The 23,068-nt window shown below is 43.7% G+C and overlaps 1 protein-coding gene across 1 annotated transcript; it reads left to right on the top strand.

Moving 5' to 3' along the window:
• Positions 1-909: 909 nt before the first annotated feature.
• CCSAP (centriole, cilia and spindle associated protein) lies at positions 910-21,120 on the top strand. The gene is made up of 3 exons (XM_028104456.2): positions 910-1,322; positions 15,540-15,808; positions 17,107-21,120. Exons 1-3 carry the CDS (start codon positions 941-943, stop codon positions 17,281-17,283), a joined length of 828 nt encoding a protein of 275 aa, XP_027960257.1. The 5' UTR covers positions 910-940; the 3' UTR covers positions 17,284-21,120.
• The last annotated feature ends 1,948 nt before the right edge of the window (positions 21,121-23,068 follow it).

The following is a 23,068-nucleotide window of genomic DNA, read 5'->3' as shown; positions in this document are numbered from 1 at the left end:
GGAGGGCACCGTTCCCCGGACCCGGCACCAACACCAGACCCTAACCGAGGCCTCCTGCGGTGGCAGGCGCCTGGGACGGCGCCTACTGGGGGCTTGGGCGGGCGGGCGTCTCGGACGGGTGGGCCGGGGCCGTGGGCCTCGGAGCCCGGGGCTGGCGGAGGCGCCGCATCCCCGCGCCCGGCGCTCAGCACTGAAGCAGCCGCCCCCACGCGGCGGGGCGGGGGCCGGGACCGGGAGCGCGCGGGGGAGGTGTCTGCTCCCGGGGACTGAGGCGGCGCCATCGCCTGCCCGCTGCCGCAGGGACGCGGGCCGCCGCGCCGTCGGCGACATCTTGCTCGGGAGGAAAGCGCGGGGGAGGGCGGGCCGCTCGGAGCTGCAGCGCCCAGCGCGCGGAGGACCGGCCGGGCGCCGCGGGGCGGGAGACGCAGGGCCAGCGCGGGGCGGCACCCAGGAGGTAAGCTTGGAGGGGGCCCCGAGGACCCCTAGCCCCGCTCCTGCTTTGCCTCGCTCCTGCGCCCGCCTGTCCCCGGCCTCCCGCGGCCCTGTCACCCTAGCCCAGAGCCTCTGGCGTCCCACCTCCCGAGCCGTCCCCCGAGGGGGCGCCCGTCCCCCGCGATGCTGGCCGCTCCGCCCGCCTCCGGGAACCTCCCGCCCCGTACCCTGCCCGGGCTCTCAGGACAGGGTCACCAGACGCGACGCTACCTGGCGGGTCCTCCCGGGACCCGCCCCTTCCCGGGGGCCGGCCGCCGGCTCCCTCCGCCCCCTCACCGCCGCCCCCGCCCCCGCCCGCGCCCCGCCCCGTGCGGGCGGGGCTCCGGGTTTAAACGTCGCGGCGGGCCGGGCCGGCGGGAGGGGCGGGGCGGGCCTCTGTGTCGTGTCCCCCCGGTCCGTAGGCGGCGGCGGCTCGGAGCGGCGCGCACTCAGCCTGGCGGGAGGCACCATGTCCCCGGGGAGCGGGGTGAAGAGCGAGTACATGAAGCGCTACCGGGAGCCGCGCTGGGACGAGTACGGGCCGTGCTACCGCGAGCTGCTGCACTACCGCCTGGGCCGCCGGCTGCTGGAGCAGGCGCACGCGCCCTGGCTCTGGGACGACTGGGGCCCGGCCGGAGCCTCGGACGACTCGGCGTCATCGGCGTCGTCCGGCGCCGGGGGCCCCGCGCCCCAGTGCGCCCCCGCCTCGCCGCCCGCCGAGCCCGCGGCGCCGGAGGGGCCGGAACGGCGGGCGCGCGGTCCGGCGGAGGAGCGGGGCGCCGAGGCGGCGGAGGCCGAGGAGGCCCGGGACGCGGAGAGCGTGGAGGAGGCGGCCGCTGCGGCTCTGCCAGGTACCGGGCCGGGAGGGGGCTGCGAGGGGCCTGCTCCTGGCGGCGGAGCTGCCCAGCTCAGGGTCTCGCTGCGCTCAGGGCAAGCCCTTCCCTTTTTCTTTTTTCCCCCTGGTAGATGAAGAATCCACCTCCCTTGACAAAGTAAGGGTGGTGTCAGCCCCGCCTTTGCCCTCCCACCCTTTATTTCCGTACTAGGGTGGCTCTGGTTGTGAATAGAGTTGAAGTGCCGCTGAACTCCGTCTCTTCACCCGGGGGCCTTGGTTGCCGGAGTGAGCTCCACAATCCCATCTATTTATATCTAAGCGCCCATTTTTTTTTTCCGTAGAGGAGCCCAGCTTTCATCGGATTCTCAAAGAGGACCTACCCCGAGAGGTTAAGAATCACGGAGCCAAGCTTTCAGTCTTATGAACGGGGCCGCTGTTTTCTGTGTTAACTCCCTGACCTCGCTGCATTGTGTCTAAAGAATATTTTGAATTTGTTTACGCAGGCTGTTGCGTAACTCCTGGTTGGTGGGATGTAAGTGCTAGGTCCTCTGGCTTCTTGCCCCTCCGCTCAGCCAAAGCGCGCATCTCATCAAAAGGCTGCCGAGATGCAGGGCCGGAGCAGCCGCTGGAAAATGGCTCACGGGCGGCGCGTGCCTTGTTTCCACCGCGGCCCTACACCTTGTCTCCTGGCCAGACGGTTGCAGAGTTGGGGTCTCAGCATCAGAGGCCCGGGGGATGGTCGCTGGTGCTCAGGGCCGAATTAAATGCCTCAGGCAGGATACAGCCTGGAGTAACGAGCGGTTCCTTCCTTCTACTTTCTAACGGTGGCCAGACACCTCACACTCTCCACCCCGGGTCACTCAATTTTAAAGAGGCTCTGGCGATTAGGATAACCGAAATGTATTGAGAGCTTATTATGCCTCCAGTCACTGATCTTAGAATATGTTATTTTCTCGTTTAACGTTCAAAATAATTCTAAGTGGTAGGAGCATAATTTTTGTCTCAATCTTATAGATGAAGAAATGGGAACTCGGGATAAATGATCAGTGACTTTATTTTTGTTTATGGCATCGTAAGTGGTAATTAATCAACTTGCAATTCGTCGCCCTCGACTCTCTGCAAGAGGCTGGGAGATGTAATCTTTGAGTGGAAGAGCCAGGAGACTTAGTTCTTGATCTGTCATCGTCAGTTATTCTCAGTGCAACATCTCAGTGCAGAGCTGCCTCTCCATCCTCATGTTCCTTGTCAATTCCCAGAGATTGCTGAATATCTACAAGCTGGAGTCCTAGCTGCAGTGATCACTGGTAGAAATTTGAGTAACAGAAGGTGGCGGGGGTAGGGAAACATGCCTTCTGGTTTATTCCAGTGGCACTGAGCTACCAGCTAAGTTGTGAGATGTACTTTATCAGACTGAATGTGCTTTTCTCCCTCCGGCCCTTCCCTTTCATTGTTTGTGAAAGAGGTGTCAATTATTTCTGTGGGTATAGAAATGTGGTTTTTAGATAGAAATGTAGTATGGATGGTGCCTGTGTTTACCTGATTTCGTGGATTATTTTGGTTTCCTTAGAGACACTGAATCCTACCAGTGGCTAAGATCAGTTATTTCTTTCTTCTATGCTAATATTTCTGGTTTAGGCACCAGGCAGAAGGAAGGATGTTTGCCGAGTCCGGGACTCCCGATTACAAAATCCTTGTTTTTCAGTGGATGGTTTTATATACTAGAATGATGAGCACTCCTGAATTTCTGTAAAACATAAACATTTGGTTCTTGTTTTTACTGAAGCCATATGTACACATGGAATCATACAGTTCTGTGTGGCTTATTACAAAGATACAGCAGCTCCCCCGCCACACACAGACCAACTGCCTGTTCCTTAGGGGTCCACTTCCAGCTCCTCTGGTTTTTCCTTTGGTGCTGATTTCTGTTTCTCCAAGTAACATGGAGATTGTTACTTGTAAATAACAATAAAACAATTACTATTTGTAATTCATAGTATTGACACTTCTTAATTTTCTCCCCCAGTTTTTAGCATTATCTATCTGGCTTTAATTCTTTTTACCCCTCTCCTAACCCAGACACGCGGCCCCTCCCCATACCTTCCACAATATAGTCAGCACGGAGTTGGTTAGATTACAATTAGCATCTACAATGTGGTGCCTGGAAAATGTTGCTCAAAGCTGTCCTGTATTGTTTGCCATGACTCCTTTTTCTCTCACAATACAACCAATACATCAGGTTCATTATCACTGTCGGCATCTTAAGACATCCCTCCCAGGGCCTCTGACCTACTTCCATCTGGCCTGGTTGCTGCTCTTGGTGCCTGCTGCCTGCCTGGTTCCATGTTGGGCGGGCCCTTGGCCACCACCCCACAGACTCCTTGGCTTCTCTCTTGGGTAGGAGCCCTTGTGTGGCCCTCACATCGTTTTCCTTCTTGGTTTACCCCTCCTGTTGGAGCTTGTCTTCTAGTAGCTTCCTGAGAAAGGGTATGTGAGAGATTAATTTCCTAAGACCTTGCATGTCAAAAGATAGCTTTATTCTGCCCTCATGATTTGGTGAGTGTGTGGCTGAGCATCGAATTCTAGGTTGGGAGTATTGTCTCTAAAAAATCTGGAGACAGTGCTCTGTTGTGTTGTAACTTGTGGTATTGCTGTTGCAGTCTCATGTCTTTCTGAATCTTGATAACATGTCCCCACCCTCAGGAAGCTTTTAGGGTCTTCTCTTTGTCCTTTGTGTTCTGAAATTTTTCCTTGGTCTGGGTCTGTTTTCCTTCAGTGTGTTTGGTGAGTCCTTACAATGAAACTCCTGCTTTGTAATTTTGGTAAGTTTTCTTGAGTTGTTTTTTCATTTCTATTTCTGTTCCTGTTCCTTTCTTTCTAAACTCCTTAGATGGATGTTAGACTTCATGAATTTATCCCCTCATTTTCTAATATGCACCCCACCCCCTATTTTCATCTTTTTCTTCTATTTTTCTGGGTGATATTCTCAACTGTATCTTCCAACTCTTCTATTACATTTTTTTTAAAGATTTTTATTTATTTATTTGATAGAGACACAGTGAGAGAGGGAACACAAGCAGGGGGAGTGGGAGAGGGAGAAGCAGGCTTCCCGCTGAGTAGAGAGCCCGATGTGGGGCTCCATCCCAGGGCCCTGGGATCATGACCCGAGCGGAAGGCAGATGCTTAATGACTGAGCCACCCAGGTGCCCCTCTTCTATTACATTTTTTTTTTTTAACTGGTGGGATCCTATTTATTTATTTATTTATTTATTTATTTAAAAGATTTATTTGAGAGAGAGAGAATACATGAGAGGGGGAAGGGTCAGAGGGAGAAGCAGGCTCCTTTGCTGAGCAGAGAGCCTGATGTGGGACTCGATCCCAGCGCTCCGGGATCATGACCTGAGCTGAAGGCAGTTGCTTAACCAACTGAGCCACCCAGGCGCCCCCTATTTATTTTTAAATTTAATTTTGTTTTCTGGACTTGCCTTGTTCCCCTCTCTTTCCCTCTCCTCTCCCCCTCCCTTCCTCTTTTTATGCCTTTTTTAAAAATAGTATTCTGTTCTTGATTCATGCATACAGTATCTTCTATTATCTTGCTGAGGATATTACTAGAAGTTTTTTGTTTTCTTCTCCTTGTATTTCTATAGCATAGTCTCTGGTTCCCCACTGTCTCCCCATTTTTGGTTCTTTTTGTTTATAAATCTGAATTTCATGTTAGTTTTCTCAAGTGTCTAATGATCCTTGGGTTCTCGTTCTTATTTAAGAGATGGGTCCTAGAAAGCTGTCAGGACGCTCTTTGTGTGTGATGGGGTGGCAGTGGGAGTGTTTACTGTGGACTGACGCATGCCTTGAAGAGTGGTCTGGACTGTCTCTAATTGCTTTTTTCATAGTCACATTTCTTTTTAAATTAAATTTTATTTTTTAGCAAAGTTATACATATGCATAATTTTTAAAAATATACTTGAAAAAAAATAATTCTGACCTATTTCCCATACCTCTTGCTCTCTAGGGTGCACCTTCCAACTCTTTTCAGCTGTGGCCACCCTCTTCTCATCTAGACTTATGTGTTGGCTTTTTTATTTTAAATGTTATATATTGACTTCCCATCATGGGAGATGATTTAGCTTAAGATCTTAGCTCTGCCACCCCCACTCCCCAACATATATTATAGGAGCACCTATTTGTCCCACAATATTAACTATATGACTATTTTGTTTAAGCACTATTTTGTTTCTGTGTTTGAATTATTGTGACTCTGTAAAATGGTATTTACAGGTGAGCCAAGTAGTATATACTGACTACGTTTTCTTTTCATTTATGTTTTTCCTGAAGTTAACCATTGCTTCATTTTTTTGTTTGCTTATGTATATTTTTTATATTCCCATCATTAATTCAGCTTGAAATAGTCTGGTAGTACTTTAAAACTTGTCATATGCTAGACACATTAGGTGTTCCATTCATTTAGTTTTTTCCTTGGAGACATTTTTTTTTTGAACCCTCATCCTCCTTATTTATGCTGCCCAGATCTGACACAGCTGTCAGTCTGGTGCTTCTCTTCACTGTTTGCCTGAGTATTCCTTTTGCTTACCTCCTTTATCTGACCCCTGTCTTAGAAATCTCAAGCGTTCCTTTGTGTGGCTAATCCCTTCCTTTTGGTGTAACACATCCTCAGTAAGTCCTGAGAAATGTTGCATGGGAAGTAATGGTTTTGTGACCTTTTATGACTGAAAATGCCTTTACTATATCCAAAGGTTGGATTGATATTTTGCAAGGTAGAGAACTCTAGATTAGAAATTTCAGTGTTCTAAAGCATTATTATATTGAATCCTACTTTTTGGTCTTGCTTTTTGGAAGTACCATTCCATTCTGACACCCTGTGTATGTGACCTCATTTTTTTTTCTTTCTTTTGGTGAGGGGGCAGTTTTTAAAGAGGTTCTCTTTATCTTAGGTGTTCTAAAATTCTATGTGTCTGTCCCTTTTTTTTTTTTTTTTAACGTAAGCTCTACACCCAATGTGGGGCTTGAACTCATGACCCTGAGGTCAAGAGTCATATGCTCTGCCAACTCAGCCAGCCAGGTGCCCCCTATGTGTATGTCTTTTATCATTCATTGGGCGGACAACTTGGTGGGCCTCTTTAGTCTGGAAATGTTTCTTACAGTTCAGTAATATTTTTTAGTACCATTTAAAATAATTTCCTGTGCTCTATTTGGTTTTTCTTTCTATGATTATTTTTAGTTGGATGGTATAACTCCTGAATCAAATCTCTAACATTTTTATTTAAAACTTCTCTGATATTGGAATTTTGGGTTCTGTTTTCTTGGAGAACTCATCAATTTTATCTTCCAAACTTTATACTGAAATTTTTAATTCTACCATCCCAGTCTTAAACTCTGAAAAGATTACATGTTTTTTGTCCCAAGTGTTATTTTTAAAAATTAAAAATAAAAAAATAGCATCCTGTTCTTCTTGGATTTCTTTTAACTCAAAAAAAAAAAAAAAAAAAGCCATAAATATCCTTTGAGGGCTCTCTTGTATTTCCTAGTCTTTTCTGTATATTTTGGTCTTTTTCTTTTTAGAGGATATACTCACGTGTTTGCTCTTAGCCTGTCTGCTCATATGTAAGAGTGAGGCTTGAAGAACTTTTTAGGAGCTCTGTATGTGGGGGTTGTTGTTGACTAATTGGATCAGGACCAGCTGTTTCTCTGAGGGACTTCAAGCATAGTATATGCCCATTGTTCTTGTGTTCACTTTCCCAGACAGCACGCCTCCAATCTCCTGCCTGGAAGGTACAAGCCTGGCCATCAGCATTCTGGGAACAGAGTTGGGGAAAGGGAGCAGGGGTCTTGTTCTTTACCACATAAACCTATTTTCAGGAAGGTGTTACCCCTTACTTCTCCTGTGCCTGGTATTTCAAGTCCATACCCCCTCTGGTTCTCTCTGGAGAGTAACCCATATGCCTTCTGGGTTGGGAGAGGAGCCATCACCTGGCTTATGGACTAGAGGAAAGACTGTGCAAGAAGTATCTACAGCTACATAACAGAATTACCCTGAAAACTAATGGCTTAAGATTCCAATACTCATTGATTATTGCTCATGGTTTCTGTGGGTTGGAATTTGGCCTCGGCACAGGGGTATGCCTTGTTTCTGCTCTGTGATTTCTGCAGCCTCTGATGGAAGGTGCCAGGGCTGGGGGCTGTCTGCTAGGACACTCACATGTGACATCTTCATGCACCTGGCCTTCTTCATAACATGCTGGCTGGCCGCCAAGGGCATGTGTTCCAGAGAGAGAGCTGGGCAGATGCTGTATTGCCCTTTGTGACTTATTACTGGGAGCCATGTAGCACCTCTTTCACCCCATTCCTTGCTTAAAAAGTCTGCCAAGGTTCATAAGGAAGAAGCATCTACCAGCCCAATTCTCAACAGGCACGTTCATATTATGTGGTTAGAAGAGTATGTGGGCTGGGGCACTGATTAATGCTGGACCTTCTGCATCATTTTCCAGTTCCTTTTGGGGTTCAGTTTGTGTCCTGTGGGGCTTTCTTCTGCAGGGAGTTAGGATTCATCCTACTCAATTCTGCAAGGTCACTTCTACATCTTCATCTACTTTCCAGCTTCCAAAATTTTATCGACACCTGATGTCATCACCTCCCTTACTTTTTGTCCTGTGGGTTATGCCTTTTTTCCTTCACTGGAGTGGGCTTTTGGGATGAAGGGACTATACACACATGTCATTGGTGCGTATTTAACCTAAATTCCATTTGTTGTATTTTTACTTATGTTTATTTTTTACTTCTTTCTTTCTTTCTTTTTTATTTTATTATTTTTTAAAGATTTTATTTATTCATTTGACAGAGAGAGAGACATCGAGAGAGGGAACACAAGCAGGGGGATTGGGAGAGGGAGAAGCAAGCTTCCCGCTGAGCAGGGAGCCCGATGCGGGGCTCAATCCCAGGACCCTGGGATCATGACCTGAGCTGAAGGCAGACGCTCAAACGATTGAGCTACCCAGGCACCCTACTTCTTTCTTTCTTGATCAGTCTTACCAGAAACTTGTGAATTCTATTAGTTTTTTTCCCAAACTAATGCTTGGCTATGTGGATTTTCTTTATTATATGTTTTTATTAATCCATGATCTTTTTTCCCTTACTCTAATTTTCTTTTTTTTTTTGAAGATTTTATTTATTTGAGAGAGAGAATATACATGCAAGCTGGGGAAGGAGCAGAGGGGGAGGGAGAGGGACAAGCAGACTGCACTGAGCTCAGAGACCGACGCGGGGCTTGATCCCAGAACCCTGAGATCATGACTGGAGCCGAAACCAAGTCAGACGCTTAACCCACTGAGCCACCCAGGTGCCCCCTCTGATTTTCCTTGAGTTTATTTTTCTAACTTTTTAAGATGGATGCTTATCATTGATTTTGTTTTGTTTTGTTTTGCCCTGCCTTTCTTTTTGGATATATTGATTTTAAGGCTATAAATTTCCATCTGATTACTGCTTTAGCTATACCATCAGTTGAGTATGATCAATCCTAACTTCCTGCAGGAGAAAGGCCCAAGTTTTGTTATATAGTATTTTATTTACTTAAGCAAAATTATTATGATTTTTAAAATACATGAAAAATTAACGTTTAATACTTATGTATATAAATACATAAATACAAACATAAGGAAACATATTTTTCTTTAAAAAAAAAGACTAGGGGCAGCTGGATGGTTCAGTCAGTTAAGCATCTGTATCTTGATTTCAGCTCATGTCATGATCTCAGGATGGTGAGATCGAGCCCCACGTCAGACCCCTCACTCAGCATGGAGGTATGCTTGAGATTCTCTCTCTCCCTCTGCCCATGCTCTCTAAATAAATAAATAAATAAAATCTTAAAAAAAAAAACCCAAATACCAAAAATCTACAAACATTATGCTTGGTGAAGAAACTTTAGGAGCATGTCTTTTCTTTCCCTTTTTTTTTTTTAAGATTTTATTTATTTATTGAGAGAGAGCATGCACATGTGCACCACTGGGGGAGGGGCAGAGGGGGAGAGAGAAAATCTCAAGAGGACTCCGCAGACTTCCATCACCACTATTTTTTTTTTTTGAAATTGTTAAACATTGCTGTAAAGTATACCTAACACACTTTACCATTTTTAAATGTGACATTGAGTACATTCCCATTTTTTGTAACCATATGATTTTTTTTTTAAGATTTTTTATTTATTTATTTGACACAGAGAGAGAGAGAGAGAGATAGAGAGAGAGATCACAAGCGGGCAGACAGGCAGGCAGAGGGAGAGGGAGAAGCAGGCTCCCCGCTGAGCACAGAGCCGGACATGGGGCTCGATCTCAGGACCCTAGGATCACGACCCAAGCCGAAGGCAGCCGCTTAACAGACTGAGCCACCCAGGTGCCCCACCATATGATTTGTTTTTGATGTGCACTAAAATGTTTTTAAATTTCAAAACTAGAGATTTTTAAAGTTTTTTATTTTTATTTTATCGAGTTTAATTACACTACAGGATACAGTCTATATGATTTAAATAAATGTATTAAAGATTTGGTTTATAGCCTTAGATATGTCAATTCTTTAAACGCCAAGCATTTATATTATTACAAGTTCTGTATCCTGTAGTTATTCGATGCAGTGTTGTATATGTATCCATTAGGTCAAATTCTGTCGTTCAAATACTTTAAAAAAATCTTTAGAAAATACTTTAAAAAAATCAGACTGTTCAATAAAACTTACTGTGATGGTGGATGTTTTCTTTGTATCATCCAGCATGCTAGTCACTAGCCACATGAGGTTACTGAGCACTTAAAACTCCGACTAGCATATCTGAGGAACTGAATGTTTACCTTTATTTTAATTAATTTAAACTTACCTTTAATAGCCACATGTGGTTAGGCTTTTGTATTGGATTAAGCACAGTCCTAAAACAAGACTGGATTTATTTTTGTTTGAGTGTTCTGTCAGTTACTGAGAAAGGGAGTATTCTAATCCTCCGCTATAATGGTTGTGAGCACTGTTTTTGTTTGTCTGAAGTCTTTATTCTAAGCTTCGTTCTTTTGAATAGGATTTCGAATCATAGACTTACATGCACTTCTCCTATACCAGGCACTACTTCAAAGATTTTATAAATATTAGTATTATAGTGATAAGTCTGTCTCTTCTGTATTTTCTGTCTTTGTCTCCTGCTGCTGCAGAGGTACTTGAGTTTGTCTTTCTCTTGAAGTATCACGGAGCGTAAATGCCGTTATTTTATAGTCTGTTAATGCTGATTCCCTCATGTCAAGGCTGTTGCTCCTGCTGGTCCTTCCTTACTGTCTTTTCTCCTTGTGTGCCTGCTCCTTGTTTTGCAGCACATTCATAATTATGTTTGCAAAATCATTTGCAGGGATAATTTGAGGCCTCAGGTCACTGGAGAAGAGTTGAGCTTTTTGTGTTGGGTGCCTGTGGACCCTCTCGGTTTTGAGCAGCAGTCTCTATTTATCCATGCTGGGGAGGGTTGGTCCCGTAGTCCACTGTTGACTATGAACTGAGGTCTCCACTCTGTTCACTCCGTAGCCCGCTGTAGTCTGGTTCCGTGACCCCACGTTCCGCTCTGTCTGCTGTGGGACAGCTTGGTTGCCAAATGCCAAGTCTCTTCCTCCTCATCTCACTGACCGCCCCGCCCCATCATATTTGGCACTGTTAAGTGCTATCTCCTTCACCGAAGCTCTTCCCTTCCTTGCTCACCTGGTTAGTTTTTCTACTTCTCTAGCAATTCTTTCATGCCCTTTGGGCGCCCCGTCCTCTGCCTGGCTGCTTCTTAAATCACTGTCCCCGGGGGCCTGACTCCACTCTCCCCTTCTCTGACTGCATTTCTTCTGTTCCAAATCCAGGCCTCAGCTCCCACCTGCTCACTCACCACCTCTCCCGGCCCCAGATTAAGTGTCTGGCTGCTGCCTGCTTGGCTGTTCCAGAAGCATGTCACATCTGAGGCGACTATCCTTTCCTTATCCTTTGGTGGGCCTTTCATCAGAGGACAGCATGCCCATCCATCCACTCCAAACACCTGTGGGGGCTGTAGCCCCCTCTTTGTGCCCAGGGCTGCGTTGTGTCGTGTTCACCTGTCAGTCCTACCCAGTCTACCCAGTGTTGCTGGGCTGTCTGCTCTGGAGAGGCTTCAGCACCACCTCACTGCTGTTCTGGTCAGTGTGTACTTCACAAGTGCCCGGTGAGTCTGAGCACCTGCCGGGCCTGGCGGGCCCCCTTCTGGTCCTTCTTTGCCTCTCCACCTCTGCTGTGACTGTTCGTCCCCACCTCCTCCCACTTCCCGCACCACCCCCAGACTGCCATTGTTCGCTAGCTGGCCTTTCTGTCCTCATCCTTCTAACTCATCCTTCACATTGCTAGTTAGAGGCCTTGTTCCTAAAATGTAAATAGGGCCATGTCATTTTCCAGCTTAAAATCCTTTAGTGATTCTTCATCATTTTCAGGATAAAATAAAACTCCTGAGTTTGGCATAGAAAGTCTTTATTCCACCCTTGCTACCTGCTCCATGCCTTCATCCATAGACTCTCTGTGCACCTGTCATTTTGAACTATTTATATTCCCTCTTCTCTCCGGACCTTTGAACAAGACATTCCCCCTTGCTGAGATTCTCTTTTCTATTTTCTTCCTGGCTAGCTTATCCTTTACACGTAATCATTATTACCTTCTCTGGGTAGGCTTCTCTGGAAGGCCTGGGTCAGACACGGAGTGGGAGAGGAAGAGAAGGAAGGGAAATGAATCAGTGAAGATGATTTGGGTTGTTTTCCCTCTCGTCCTCAGTATTGTGACTGCACAAGGCTTTGCGTCCCCCCCCTTCTATCTCCCTTTGTCTTGGTCTTGATGGGCTTCTAGCCAGCAAAGAGAAGAGAATAAAGTGTGGACACATCACTCAGAAATGTTTGAGCAATGAATGGATTTAGGTCCTCATGGTAAAATGGAAGATTGGCATCTCGCCTTATCCGCAAACAGCTCAAGTGCTGTGTTTAAAGATATGGCACAGTGGTACAAAGCACTAAATCCCAGGGTCAATGCATTATCTCTTTCTTAAAATATGTAGTAATAAATGAAACAGTCTGGTAGAGTCAAGGTCATTGCTAAAGACAGAAATCGAGGCTTCTTACACTTGTGCCACAGGATCTGGACTTCCTATTCGGGGCTCACTCTAAAGGGAACATGGACAGAAGCAAGAAACGAATCACAGCTAAAAATAGTAAGGGACAAGAGTATGTCCTAAAGAAGTGATGAGGTTTTGGAATAGCAACCTATAAAATCATTATCTAGAGACAAATTCTGGAGCATCTAAAGTGAGGGGTATTCTTAAGACCTTAAAGATCCTTAAACAGCTGGGGTAAGTGAAATGGAGCCCAGATGCATAAGGAGCTCTTATTCAAAAGAATGAATTAGATCACAGTCTTACACCAGACAAAAATTAACTCAAGTGGTTTAAAGACCTGAAACCATAAAATTCCTAGAAAAAAACACAGGCAGTAAGCTCCTTGACATCAGTCTTAGCAATGTGTTTTTGGACCTGATTCCAAAGGCAAGGGAAACAAAAGCAAAAATAACCAGACAGGACTACAACAAGCTGAAAAGCTTCTGCACAGTGAGGGAAACCATCAACAAAGTAAAGAGGAGGCAACCTATTGAATTGGAGAAGATATCTGCAAATGACTTATCCCATAAGGAGTTAAATATCCAAAATATATACAGAACTCCCACAACTCAACAACAAAAAACCCCGAACAACCCAAATTAAAAAATGGCCAGAGGACCTGAAAAGACATTTTTCCAAAGAAGATAGGCAGATGGTCAATAAGCATATGAAAAGACATTACACATCAGTAATTATCAGGGAAATGCAAATCAAAACCACAATTCGATGTCACCTCACACCTGTTAGAATTGCAATTACCAGAAAGATCAGAAATAACAGGTATTGCAAGGCTGTGGGGGAAAGGGAGCCCTCATACACTTGATAGGAATAGAAGTTGGTGCAGCCACTATGCAAAACAATATGGAGATTCCTCACAAAAGTACCAATAGAACTAACTGTATGATCCAGCAATTCCACTTCTGGGTATTTATCTGAATACAAAAACACTAATTTGAAAAGACATAGGCACCCCTGTGTTTATCACAGCATAAGTTACAATAGCCAAGATCTAGAAACAACCTAAGTGGCCATTGATGGATGAATGGGCAAAGAATGTAAGGCATATATATACACACACGACAGAATGTTACTCAGAGTAGCCACAAAAAAAGTAGGAAATCTTGCCATTTGCAACAACATGGATGTCTCTCAAGGGTTTCATACCAAGTGAAATAAGTCAGATGAAGAAAGACAAATACCATATGATCTCACCTATATGGAGAATCTAAAAAACTTAAGACAAATCAACAAACAAAACAAAAACAAACTCATGGATACAGAGAACAGATTAGCGGTTACCAGAGGGGGGAGGGAGAAGGGGGAGGGCAGAATGGGTGGAGGGGCTTATTTGCACGGTGACGGACAGTAACTAGGCTTACAGTGGTGATCACTTTGTGGTGTATACAAATACCAAATTATAATGTTATATACCAATTTTATGTCAATAAAAACAAAACATGTAAATTTAGGCTGAAATGAAACATGAGCTCGCAAAGGGTTTAAACAAAACACTATAACTTTTATAAAAGATAAAAGGTTTATAAAAATAATGAAAATCATAAAGTGTTAGGGAAGTGGGTATGTTTTAGAGTGTGCCCTTAATGTCTGGTGTTGACCTCGGGTAGAGCAGTCCCATTTTTTTTTTTTTTTTAAGATTTTATTTATTTGAGATCGAGAGAGAGAGCAAAAGCACGGGGAGCGGGAGAGGGAGAAGCGGGCTCCTCGCCGAGCAAGGAGCCCGATGCAGGGCTCGATCCCAGGACCCTGGGATCATGACCTGAGCTGAAGGCAGACGCTTCACTGACGGAGCCACCCAGCCGCCCCAGGGCAGTCCCATTTTCCTCCAGAGTTTCTCCAGCTCTGCTTGACAGAATTTAGGACTGTGTAGACCATGGGTTCTCATTCATGCAGGCATTTATATTGCACGTGTTGGGGGAGCTCTCCTCTCCAGCTCTTCATACTGGGAATGTGGGGCTGGAAGCCTATGTGAATAACTATGGAAACACTCCCAGTTGTGACTGAGGACCTTTTAAATCGAGGTTGCCAGCTCGCTCTTACAAGGAGCAGGTAGGAGCCATAGGGAGCTTTCTATATTCATGGAACGTCAAAAAGAAACGAGGGGCACCTGGGTGGCTCAGTCGTTAAGCATCTGCCTTCGGCTCAGGTCATGATTCCAGAGTCCTGGGATCGAGCCCCGCATCGGGCTCCTTGCTCGGCGGTAAGCCCGCTTCTCCCTCTACCACTCCCCCTGCTTGTGTTCCCTCTCTCACTGTGTTTCTCTCTGTCAAGTAAATAAATAAAATCTTTAAAAAAAAAAAAAAAAAAGAAACGAAATTGAGCATGTAAGCACCATCAGGAGCTTTCCATAATCATGGTGCCTCAGAAAGAAATGGAATCCTGGAACTCCAGTTGAGTAAATTAAAAACTAACCTTTTGCCACTGCTGAGTGATTACCACAAATCCAGATCTTTCTCTGAAGCAAGACACTGATGATTGGACGTACCTTGGGGTTGTGGAGAAAGCTGTTAGGCTGTGGTGTTTTCTAGCTTTTAATATTTAATTGAGCTGCTTAATTTCAGAATATGAATATCAGGGGTGTCTGGGTGGCTCAGTGGGTTGAGCGCCCAACTCTTGATTTCGGCTCAGGTCATGATCTCAGGGTCGTGAGATCGAGCCCTGTTTTGGGCTCTGTGCTGAGCATGGAACCTGCTTGGGATTCTCTCCATCTCTCCCTGCCCCTCCCCCTCCCCCTGAAATAAATAAATAAATAAATAAATAAATAAATCTTTTTAAGAAAAGAATATGCATAACAGTTGTTGCTTTTGAATAGGCTTGGTTCAATATTGGTGTATTTGTTGATTTTAAAATGGGATAGACTGAAAAGTATGATACTAACTTGTTGCTGTAGTTTTGCTCTCCAGGAAATTGTGAATTGAGCTATAAGTGAACAAGTTACTGAACTAAGCATTATGAATTTTACAACCCAAATATTTAAGGTAATTATATAGAAACATGATTTTAAAACATTCTCATTTTGTTTTGTCTCCTTTTTTTTAAAAGCACTGCCAGTGAAAGATACAAAAGAAAAACCTGAACAACAGATCAGAACAAAAGAGACTGACAAGTTACCTAGCAGTACTGAACCTCGACAGCAACAAAGTGCCTTATTTGCTAGAGGAAATAGGAAAGCAGTCAAAAGTCCTCAAAGATCATCAAGTAAAATAAAAGAGAACAAGCATCCGTTTGCCCTTTATGGGTGGGGAGAAAAACAGACGGATACAGGAAGCCAAAAAACTCACAACGTCTGTGCTTCTGCTCCGGTGCATGAGGTGGGTTCATGTGCACCAGCCTCTCTGCCTGGTTGGAGGGAGGATGGGAGTTGGGCTCTGCTCCTGTGGAACCTGTCCTGTGTTCGCTGCGATGCTTGGGGGTCATGGTAGGTCTTAGGGGATGGCGGGGGACGGGGGGCGGGGGCAAGGAAAGCCCAGACCTGGGCATCTGATTGGCAAACAGGAGTCTGGGTGTTAGCTTCCCGGAGATCGAGGGGTTTTGCTGGGAGTTAGCTGGTATCTGGAAGGTTTACCAATATGGAGCCAGGTGAAGAAGGGGCTGGAATCAGGGTTTTCGGGTTGCTGGGAGGCCGGTGGGTCAGAGGAGGAGGAGCACAACCAGGGCTTGTGGCAGCCCATCTAGATTTGCCACGGGGCTCTGGAGAGGTTTCCAGTTCCTTTGGTTTTGATAACGGGTATTCCTTGACTCCTTTGTTTTCTTTTGTTAGATGGCTTCTCCTATAGTTCTTGGCATCTACTGTAGACTCCCTTTTGCTCTTTGCATTAAATATGGATGCTTGTGTTTTCCCCTGCTCATCCATATCCGGTGCCTTTTGCTCCTTGGAGCCTTGGTTGTCCTGTTACTTGGTCCTGAGAACGTGTCTGACAAGAGGTCTTCATGTGTGGAGGCCCAAAGCAGTTATGTATGTTAGTGTTAATGCAGCTGCTATAGCCTAAAGCAAAGAACGAATGAAAAGAAGCAGAAAGTACGGTTTGAATTCTGATGAAATGCCATAATCAGATTTTTACTGAACAGACTTCTGAACGACCCCTAGCAGATGGTGTTTTTTGGAGTGATATTTGAGACAATGAAGCTGTCGTTTAACAAAAGACTCTGGCAATTCCGTGGGATTAAGTTTAAGAGAGTTTGTCTGTAGTACGAAACGTTTTAAGTGGTAAAAATCCCTTCAGACTTTGTTTTTTGTTTTGTTTAGTATACTGTGGTAGAACATTTAAAGTCCTTTAATGGAATACTTATCCAGGTTGATGCTAAGCTTTTTCAATAATTTTCCAGAGCCTATTTCTAGAGGCACATTGCAAATTGGTTGCTTATCATTTCTATCTACAATTCAGTGCAGTGGATATTTTTGGTGGTTCAGTGTCTTGGTCACGGACGGTGGGCAAGGGGATGGCTTTTGGGGAGAAGCAAACCAATGGGGCCGGGCTTGCCTCTGCCCTGCTTCAGGTGACCTGCGCGTGGCTTCATTGCAGACATTCTTGGAAACTGTTACAAAAGCCACGGAACTTACTATGCATTTATTTTGGAAATAATAATTTTTTATTTTTGAATAACTTAGATTCATGAATCAGCATTACGAGCCAAGAACAGAAGGCAGGTGGAAAAAAGGAAACTGATGGCTCAGAGGCAGCGTGCTCACTCCGTAGAGGTGGAGAAGAACAGAAGGATAAAGCCTTCCCCCTCCGAGAACCCGTGGATGACAGAATATATGAGATGCTACTCAGCACGAGCCTAAAGGCAGAAACGGTTGCTGGGACAGCCTCTTCGAAAAAGTGTAAATGAAAGAAAGAAGAAACAGAACAAAAGAAAAACCATCTAAAGACAACAGACACAGGTTTAAGAAACCAGTGGAGGACGCAAGGTTTTTCGTGGGGAATTTCCTAAAGACTGCTATTTCGATAGATCCTGGTCACCTACCTCAGCTGTAGGGCGACAGTTGAAGCCATAGACATTTGGTTATTTCTGAAGCTAATTCCCTATTTGATATTCTTATAAGGGTTTTGTTTTAAAGCATCTTAATCTTTTCAGACACCAACACCGAATGCCTTTAAATGGCTACAGATGCTTAACACTCAGTATTTTCATCAGATTAGCTGGAGCCTGTTTTCACCCTGTTCTCATCACTTTCCAGATTCCATAGCCCGTAAGGTCATTCCGACTTGCAGCTTTAGACCCATTTTCCTTTTGTGGAGTTTTCTTTGTGAAAGAATAGCTTGTCAACTGAGTTTTCAACACTAATATTGACTCCTTGTGTAGTGAAACCAGAACTTACTTGTGTTTCAGTTTCGGGACCACGTCACAGAGACTGTGATATTTAAGAATTGTCTGTGTTGGGGGAGGGTCCTCTTTTCTCTTTAGGATGTCACTGAGGCACTTATTATCTCATAGTTTAATAGATCGAATGCATTCCAATGAATGAAGTGCCAGTGCTGTGTCTTTAGAGTAGTATTGAAACTTTTTTTTTATTATTATTGCAACTTTTTTTTTCTTTAAACACATAACTGGGAATCAGTTCCTTGCCGCAGTGTGGCCTTTCGGCACATATGCACTGTGGGCTTTTGCCTCTTCTAGAATAGTTGGCAATGACATTTAGAACTTACAGTGTGAAATTTCATTTAATTATGTTGAGATTGTCTTGCTCACTGGGGACAGGGGGCAAATATTAAGGTACCAATTAGAGATGTGGCCTACCCCTCCTTTCTGTACTTTCTCCTCTACAGACTCATTCATAACAAAGCCTCAACTCCATACATTATTCAGACTTCTGGCCAAAACGCGTTACTCCCAGCCGGTAGATGTTACAGAGAACTTACAGTGGGAGAATAGTAGTGTGTCGAGGCACAGTTGTGAGTGTGTAAGCCAAGTGCTCCTTCCCTGGTACATTTGCTCTTGGGGTAGAAAAATGGTTTTGAGAAACACTGGTTTCTATCCAGCAGAGACAGGAATCTACAGGAAGGATGAGTCCTAAATTCTCTATAAGAGAGGAAAGAGGTCTTTGCCTAGGCCAGGTTGTCACCTGGAGATGGGCGAATAAAATTTGCCATTAGATGTGAGGTTGAACATTTCCTTGATATTTTTACTCTGTATCTTTGAAGTATTATGGTCAATTTTTACTTTTTTTTTTTTTAAGTAGGCTCCACCCCCAACATGGGGCTTGAACTCATGACCCTCAGAGCAAGAGTCGCATGCTGTACTGACTGAGCCAGCCAGGTGCCCCTATTGTCAATTTTTAGAACACAAATATGTTTTATTCCACATAAAGTCTTCACACAGTGTCATCTTACAACTGTACTGAGCTTTGACAACTCACTTAAGAATCATGAGCTTTAAAAAAAAAACAAACTTTTTAAATATTTGCATTGTTTTGAAGTGAATTCTTTTACATGGAGAGCTCTCCTAATCATTGAGATGTATATTTAACAGGAAGTTCTATATGTTGGTCCAAACAACCTTGCTAATAATTCTGGTGAATGTTGCTGTAATTATTATTAAAGTCCTTAAACACTGCAGGTACCTAAAGATCCAATTAATGTGGCATTGTGATGGTGTAACTGATTGTAAAAACTGTTCCTTTCTAACCACTTCTTGCATGTTTGGTTTTAGCCATGAAGCTCAAGTGTTCCTGTTGCACCGGACAATCTTAGGGAAGCTAGCCTTGGGAGTAGCTCAGGCCCCACGCTGACGGGCTGCCTTAGAAACCCAACTTCCTCAGGCTTTGACCAAGCCAGACTCTCCTTTAGAGAACAGACTCGTATTTAATGTGCTTACTACTGAAAAGTCCAGATAGAGATAAAACCTAGAAGGCAATATTGGCCAGTTGTCCCCCTTTTTAAGTAGAGGACAAATGAACAAGCTTTTTAAAGTACTTTTAATGTGCAATGAACAATGAATAAATTAATCTGAATTAATTGTGAGTGCCCATCCCATGCCCGAGTCATTAGTTGGTTAGGGTGTCTTTTCTTTTTAGGGGTGGAAATTACCCTTTGAGCCCATGGTGTTTTTCAATGGTAACAATTTGATGCTCTTACTTTTTCCTTCTCACTCTAGAAACAAATGTATTTGTAACTATGTTCCTAAATCATGGGCCAAGTTGGAAGACAGGAAGATAGTTTAAAATTACCTTTCCTGTTGAAAAATTTGAAACTGTTTGAGAATCCAGGGACACTTAGAAAGATTAGAACAAAATAATGGCTACATAAGACTCTCTCTTTTAAATTTTGGTTTTAAAATTAAAACAAAACCGTTGGCCATAAACATGTTTTCTGTGTTACTTTTATCAAAAGCAGTAATAGAATATTGAATAACATCTAGCACTCTGCTGGGCCAAGGTGAATGAGAAGTAAATAGGAATCTATTCTTTCTTTTTCTTTTAAAACCTAAAAGGCTGCTCTTATTTAGGAGGTATCAAGATACTTTGGTACTTCTGGTTTTATACATACATATATATATGTACTCCTCCACCACCATGACATTTCTAAGCACACGTACACATTTTTTAAAGTTTACTGAACATATAGTAGGGTGTAGGTTATCTTAATTGCTCATGATGTAGTAGGCACATATTTATGGCACTTCATATGTAATAGCTTTGTCATTGTTTCATTAAATAGAAATTGCTAATAACTTGAAAGGTGTATATGCGAGGTCACTCCACCTCGGTCAGCTAAATTGCATGAAAGGTGTCTGAGTTGTTAGAACTCACTTTCCAGAACAGAATTCTGTGCTATTGGCAGGGTTTAAAAAAATCTGCAGTGATTCCCCTCCTTTTAACTCGAAATGCTGTACTGAGCATAAACTTTAAAAAGGGAATGTTATAGTATTTGGTATTTAAAATGTTTAAAAGCATTATTGGCAAAGAGGGAGAGAGGCAAAGCATATGTTGGAAGTGAAAACTTTTCTTGTTGACTGCTTCAGTAAAAAAATAGTTTCGTGGATATTTTTACCCTGGACTAGATTAAAAATGGTGCTAATGTTTATTTATCTTGATTCTGTATTTGTTTTGATATTAAAATGCTAATGCCTGACTCATAAGGTCCTTACTATAGTCTGGTGATAAGTTACTTAATATTTAAAAAGGGATCCTAAAAATGTGACCTGATCATTTCAAAATGTTTGCATTTGAAATGGATTTTTATACAACAGAATGAGTAGGGAGTCATTCGGTGTAAGTATATGCTTAATACCAAAGTATATGCAAGGAACTATGTCTAGATTATTGGCCCAGATTTGCTCCCTTCAAGCCTCCTAGTGTGAGATAGAAATAAGTTGCTTCTTAAATACTTATTTCCATTTTGGAAGGACACCTGCATGAAGACATTAGAAGCCTCTTTTTGGATTTCTTTTATAATTAGCAAAACTGTACTTAAGAACAGTCTCCCCATGTTGTTGTATGTTTGAGTACGGACTTCACTTTAACATTCTGAAGGAACAAAAGCTGGGCATCTGTAATCACAAAGCTCAGGCAATGAGAATTTTGGGTTGTATTTTCTAAGAACTATGTATTGCTTTTAGCTTATATTTAATATTGCAATTACTTGGAAAATGTGAATAAAGTTAATATTGCAGGCTAAAATTTCTCTTTTGTGGGAAATAATTCTGACTAGTACATCAATGGTTGAAGAAAATGTACGATCATATTGACTCCTAAGTGGATTTTCATCAGAGAAATGTTTAACAAGATATACCCAGGAAAAATACTTTCTGTATATTCAACTTTGAGTTGAACTCTAAATTTTTCCTAGTCCTTTCCCTCACACCTTCCTATTTTGAAAATTACAAAAGCAATAGTGCATGGTTAAAATAATTTAAAAAAGTATGAAGTGAAGGTTCTTTCGGGACTGCCCCCGCACCAAAGTTCTGCACCCCTTCGTAGAGGAAACCAGTGTTAAGTTGGAAACCTGCAGACCTTTTCTCTAAACACTTAGCTATGGAGTTAGATGTATGTTTCTTGGGAGGCGTGCAAGTACATGATCATGCCCTACATGTTCTATAGCTTTTAATATCATAGGGAAGGTCTGTGTTCCAGGTTAAGTGGAGTTTGACACACACCTTCCTTTTGTTCTCACTGAACACAGCAATAAAACCTGGACAGAATGTATGGCACAACCATTGGAAGACTTAAAGAGGTAAATAGTACCAAGCAGGTGGGGGAGAACACCAGAATTCTGAGTACAACCAAAGTGGTGAGTTTCCCATTTTTGTATTCCTCTGGTATCTTCCAGCCAGAATGCAGCACAGCCCCAATTGCAGAAGTGAGCACAGTGGTGCAGAGATCCTAGAGAAGCCAGGCTTGTGGAACAAAAACAGAAGTGCTAGAGCTCAGAAGGAGTGGGGGCGATGCCCTTTCTTTGCTCTCCTTCTCCATTTTTGATGCTAGAGCCCCAGCTAATCCCTTGGCTGCCAGTGGGAGCCTGCAGGAGCCAAGAGTGTGAAGGAAGGGAATTTCTTTTCCGTTTGGTAGAGGCGTGGCCAAGGAAGTGGAGCCAAGGCTCAGTTACTGGGGTGGGCTGGAAGTGTTGGGCTAGAGGGCCCAGGAAGTACTGGAGAGAGAGTAGGGACTCCACAAAGTTATTTATGAGCTCTGCCTCACCCCTGACCTGCTCACCTGGTTCACACTGTTCACCCATGAAACTGATTCTAATTAGCATACCAAACATATTTGAGATCTCTGCTGATCCGTAGATCTCTCCCCAGGTCTCCCACTGATCATGAGATGGTGACAGATCCAAGTAGCATTGTAAAGGCTTTGAAAAACTGAACTGATGTTACCACCACTCACAGAACTTGTGGCCTGAACCTAACCAGACTGATTACTTGCTAAAACAAAGATATCACCACTCACAGAACTTGTGGCCTGAACCTAACCAGACTGATTACTTGCTAAAACAAAGATATCAACATTCTCCATAGGATTTGCTGGCATCTCCTCATGTAACAGAACTTGTGGCCTGAACCTAACCAGACTGATTACTTGCTAAAACAAAGATATCAACATTCTCCATAGGATTTGCTGGCATCTCCTCATGTAACATTCAAAATGCATAGGATATGATCCCAAATTACCCAGCATATAAAAAGCCATGAAAATAACTCTAATAGAAAGAAAGATAATATATACCATCACAGACTTTCAAGAAACTCTGATTAAAATATTCCAATGACTAATCACAAACACACTTGAAATAAGCATTTAAAGTAGGAATTATCGGGCACCTGGGTGGCTCAGTCGGTTAAGTGTCTGCCTTTAGCTCAGGTCATGATCCCAGAGTCCTGAGATTAAGTCCCACATCAGGCTCCCTGCTCAGTTGGGAGTCTGCTTCTCTGCCCCTCCCCTGGCTCATGCACATTCTCTCTCTCTCTCAAGTAAATAAAATCTTTTTTAAAAAAGTAAATAAAAAAATAAAGTAAAAATTATCAGTAAAGAAATAGATGGTAGAAGAACCAAATGAAAATATTGGAATTGAAAAGTACCAAACTGCAATTTTTAAAACCTCACTGGATAGACTTAGTAGCAAAATGGA

This window comes from Eumetopias jubatus, unplaced genomic scaffold (assembly GCF_037043125.1).
Source record: "Eumetopias jubatus isolate StellerSeaLion01/CBP00866 unplaced genomic scaffold, mEumJub1_p1.0 scaffold_17, whole genome shotgun sequence".
Lineage (NCBI taxonomy): Eukaryota > Metazoa > Chordata > Mammalia > Carnivora > Otariidae > Eumetopias > Eumetopias jubatus.
The sequence above is the reverse complement of the archived record's forward strand: the minus strand, read 5'-3'. Positions and strand labels throughout refer to the sequence as shown.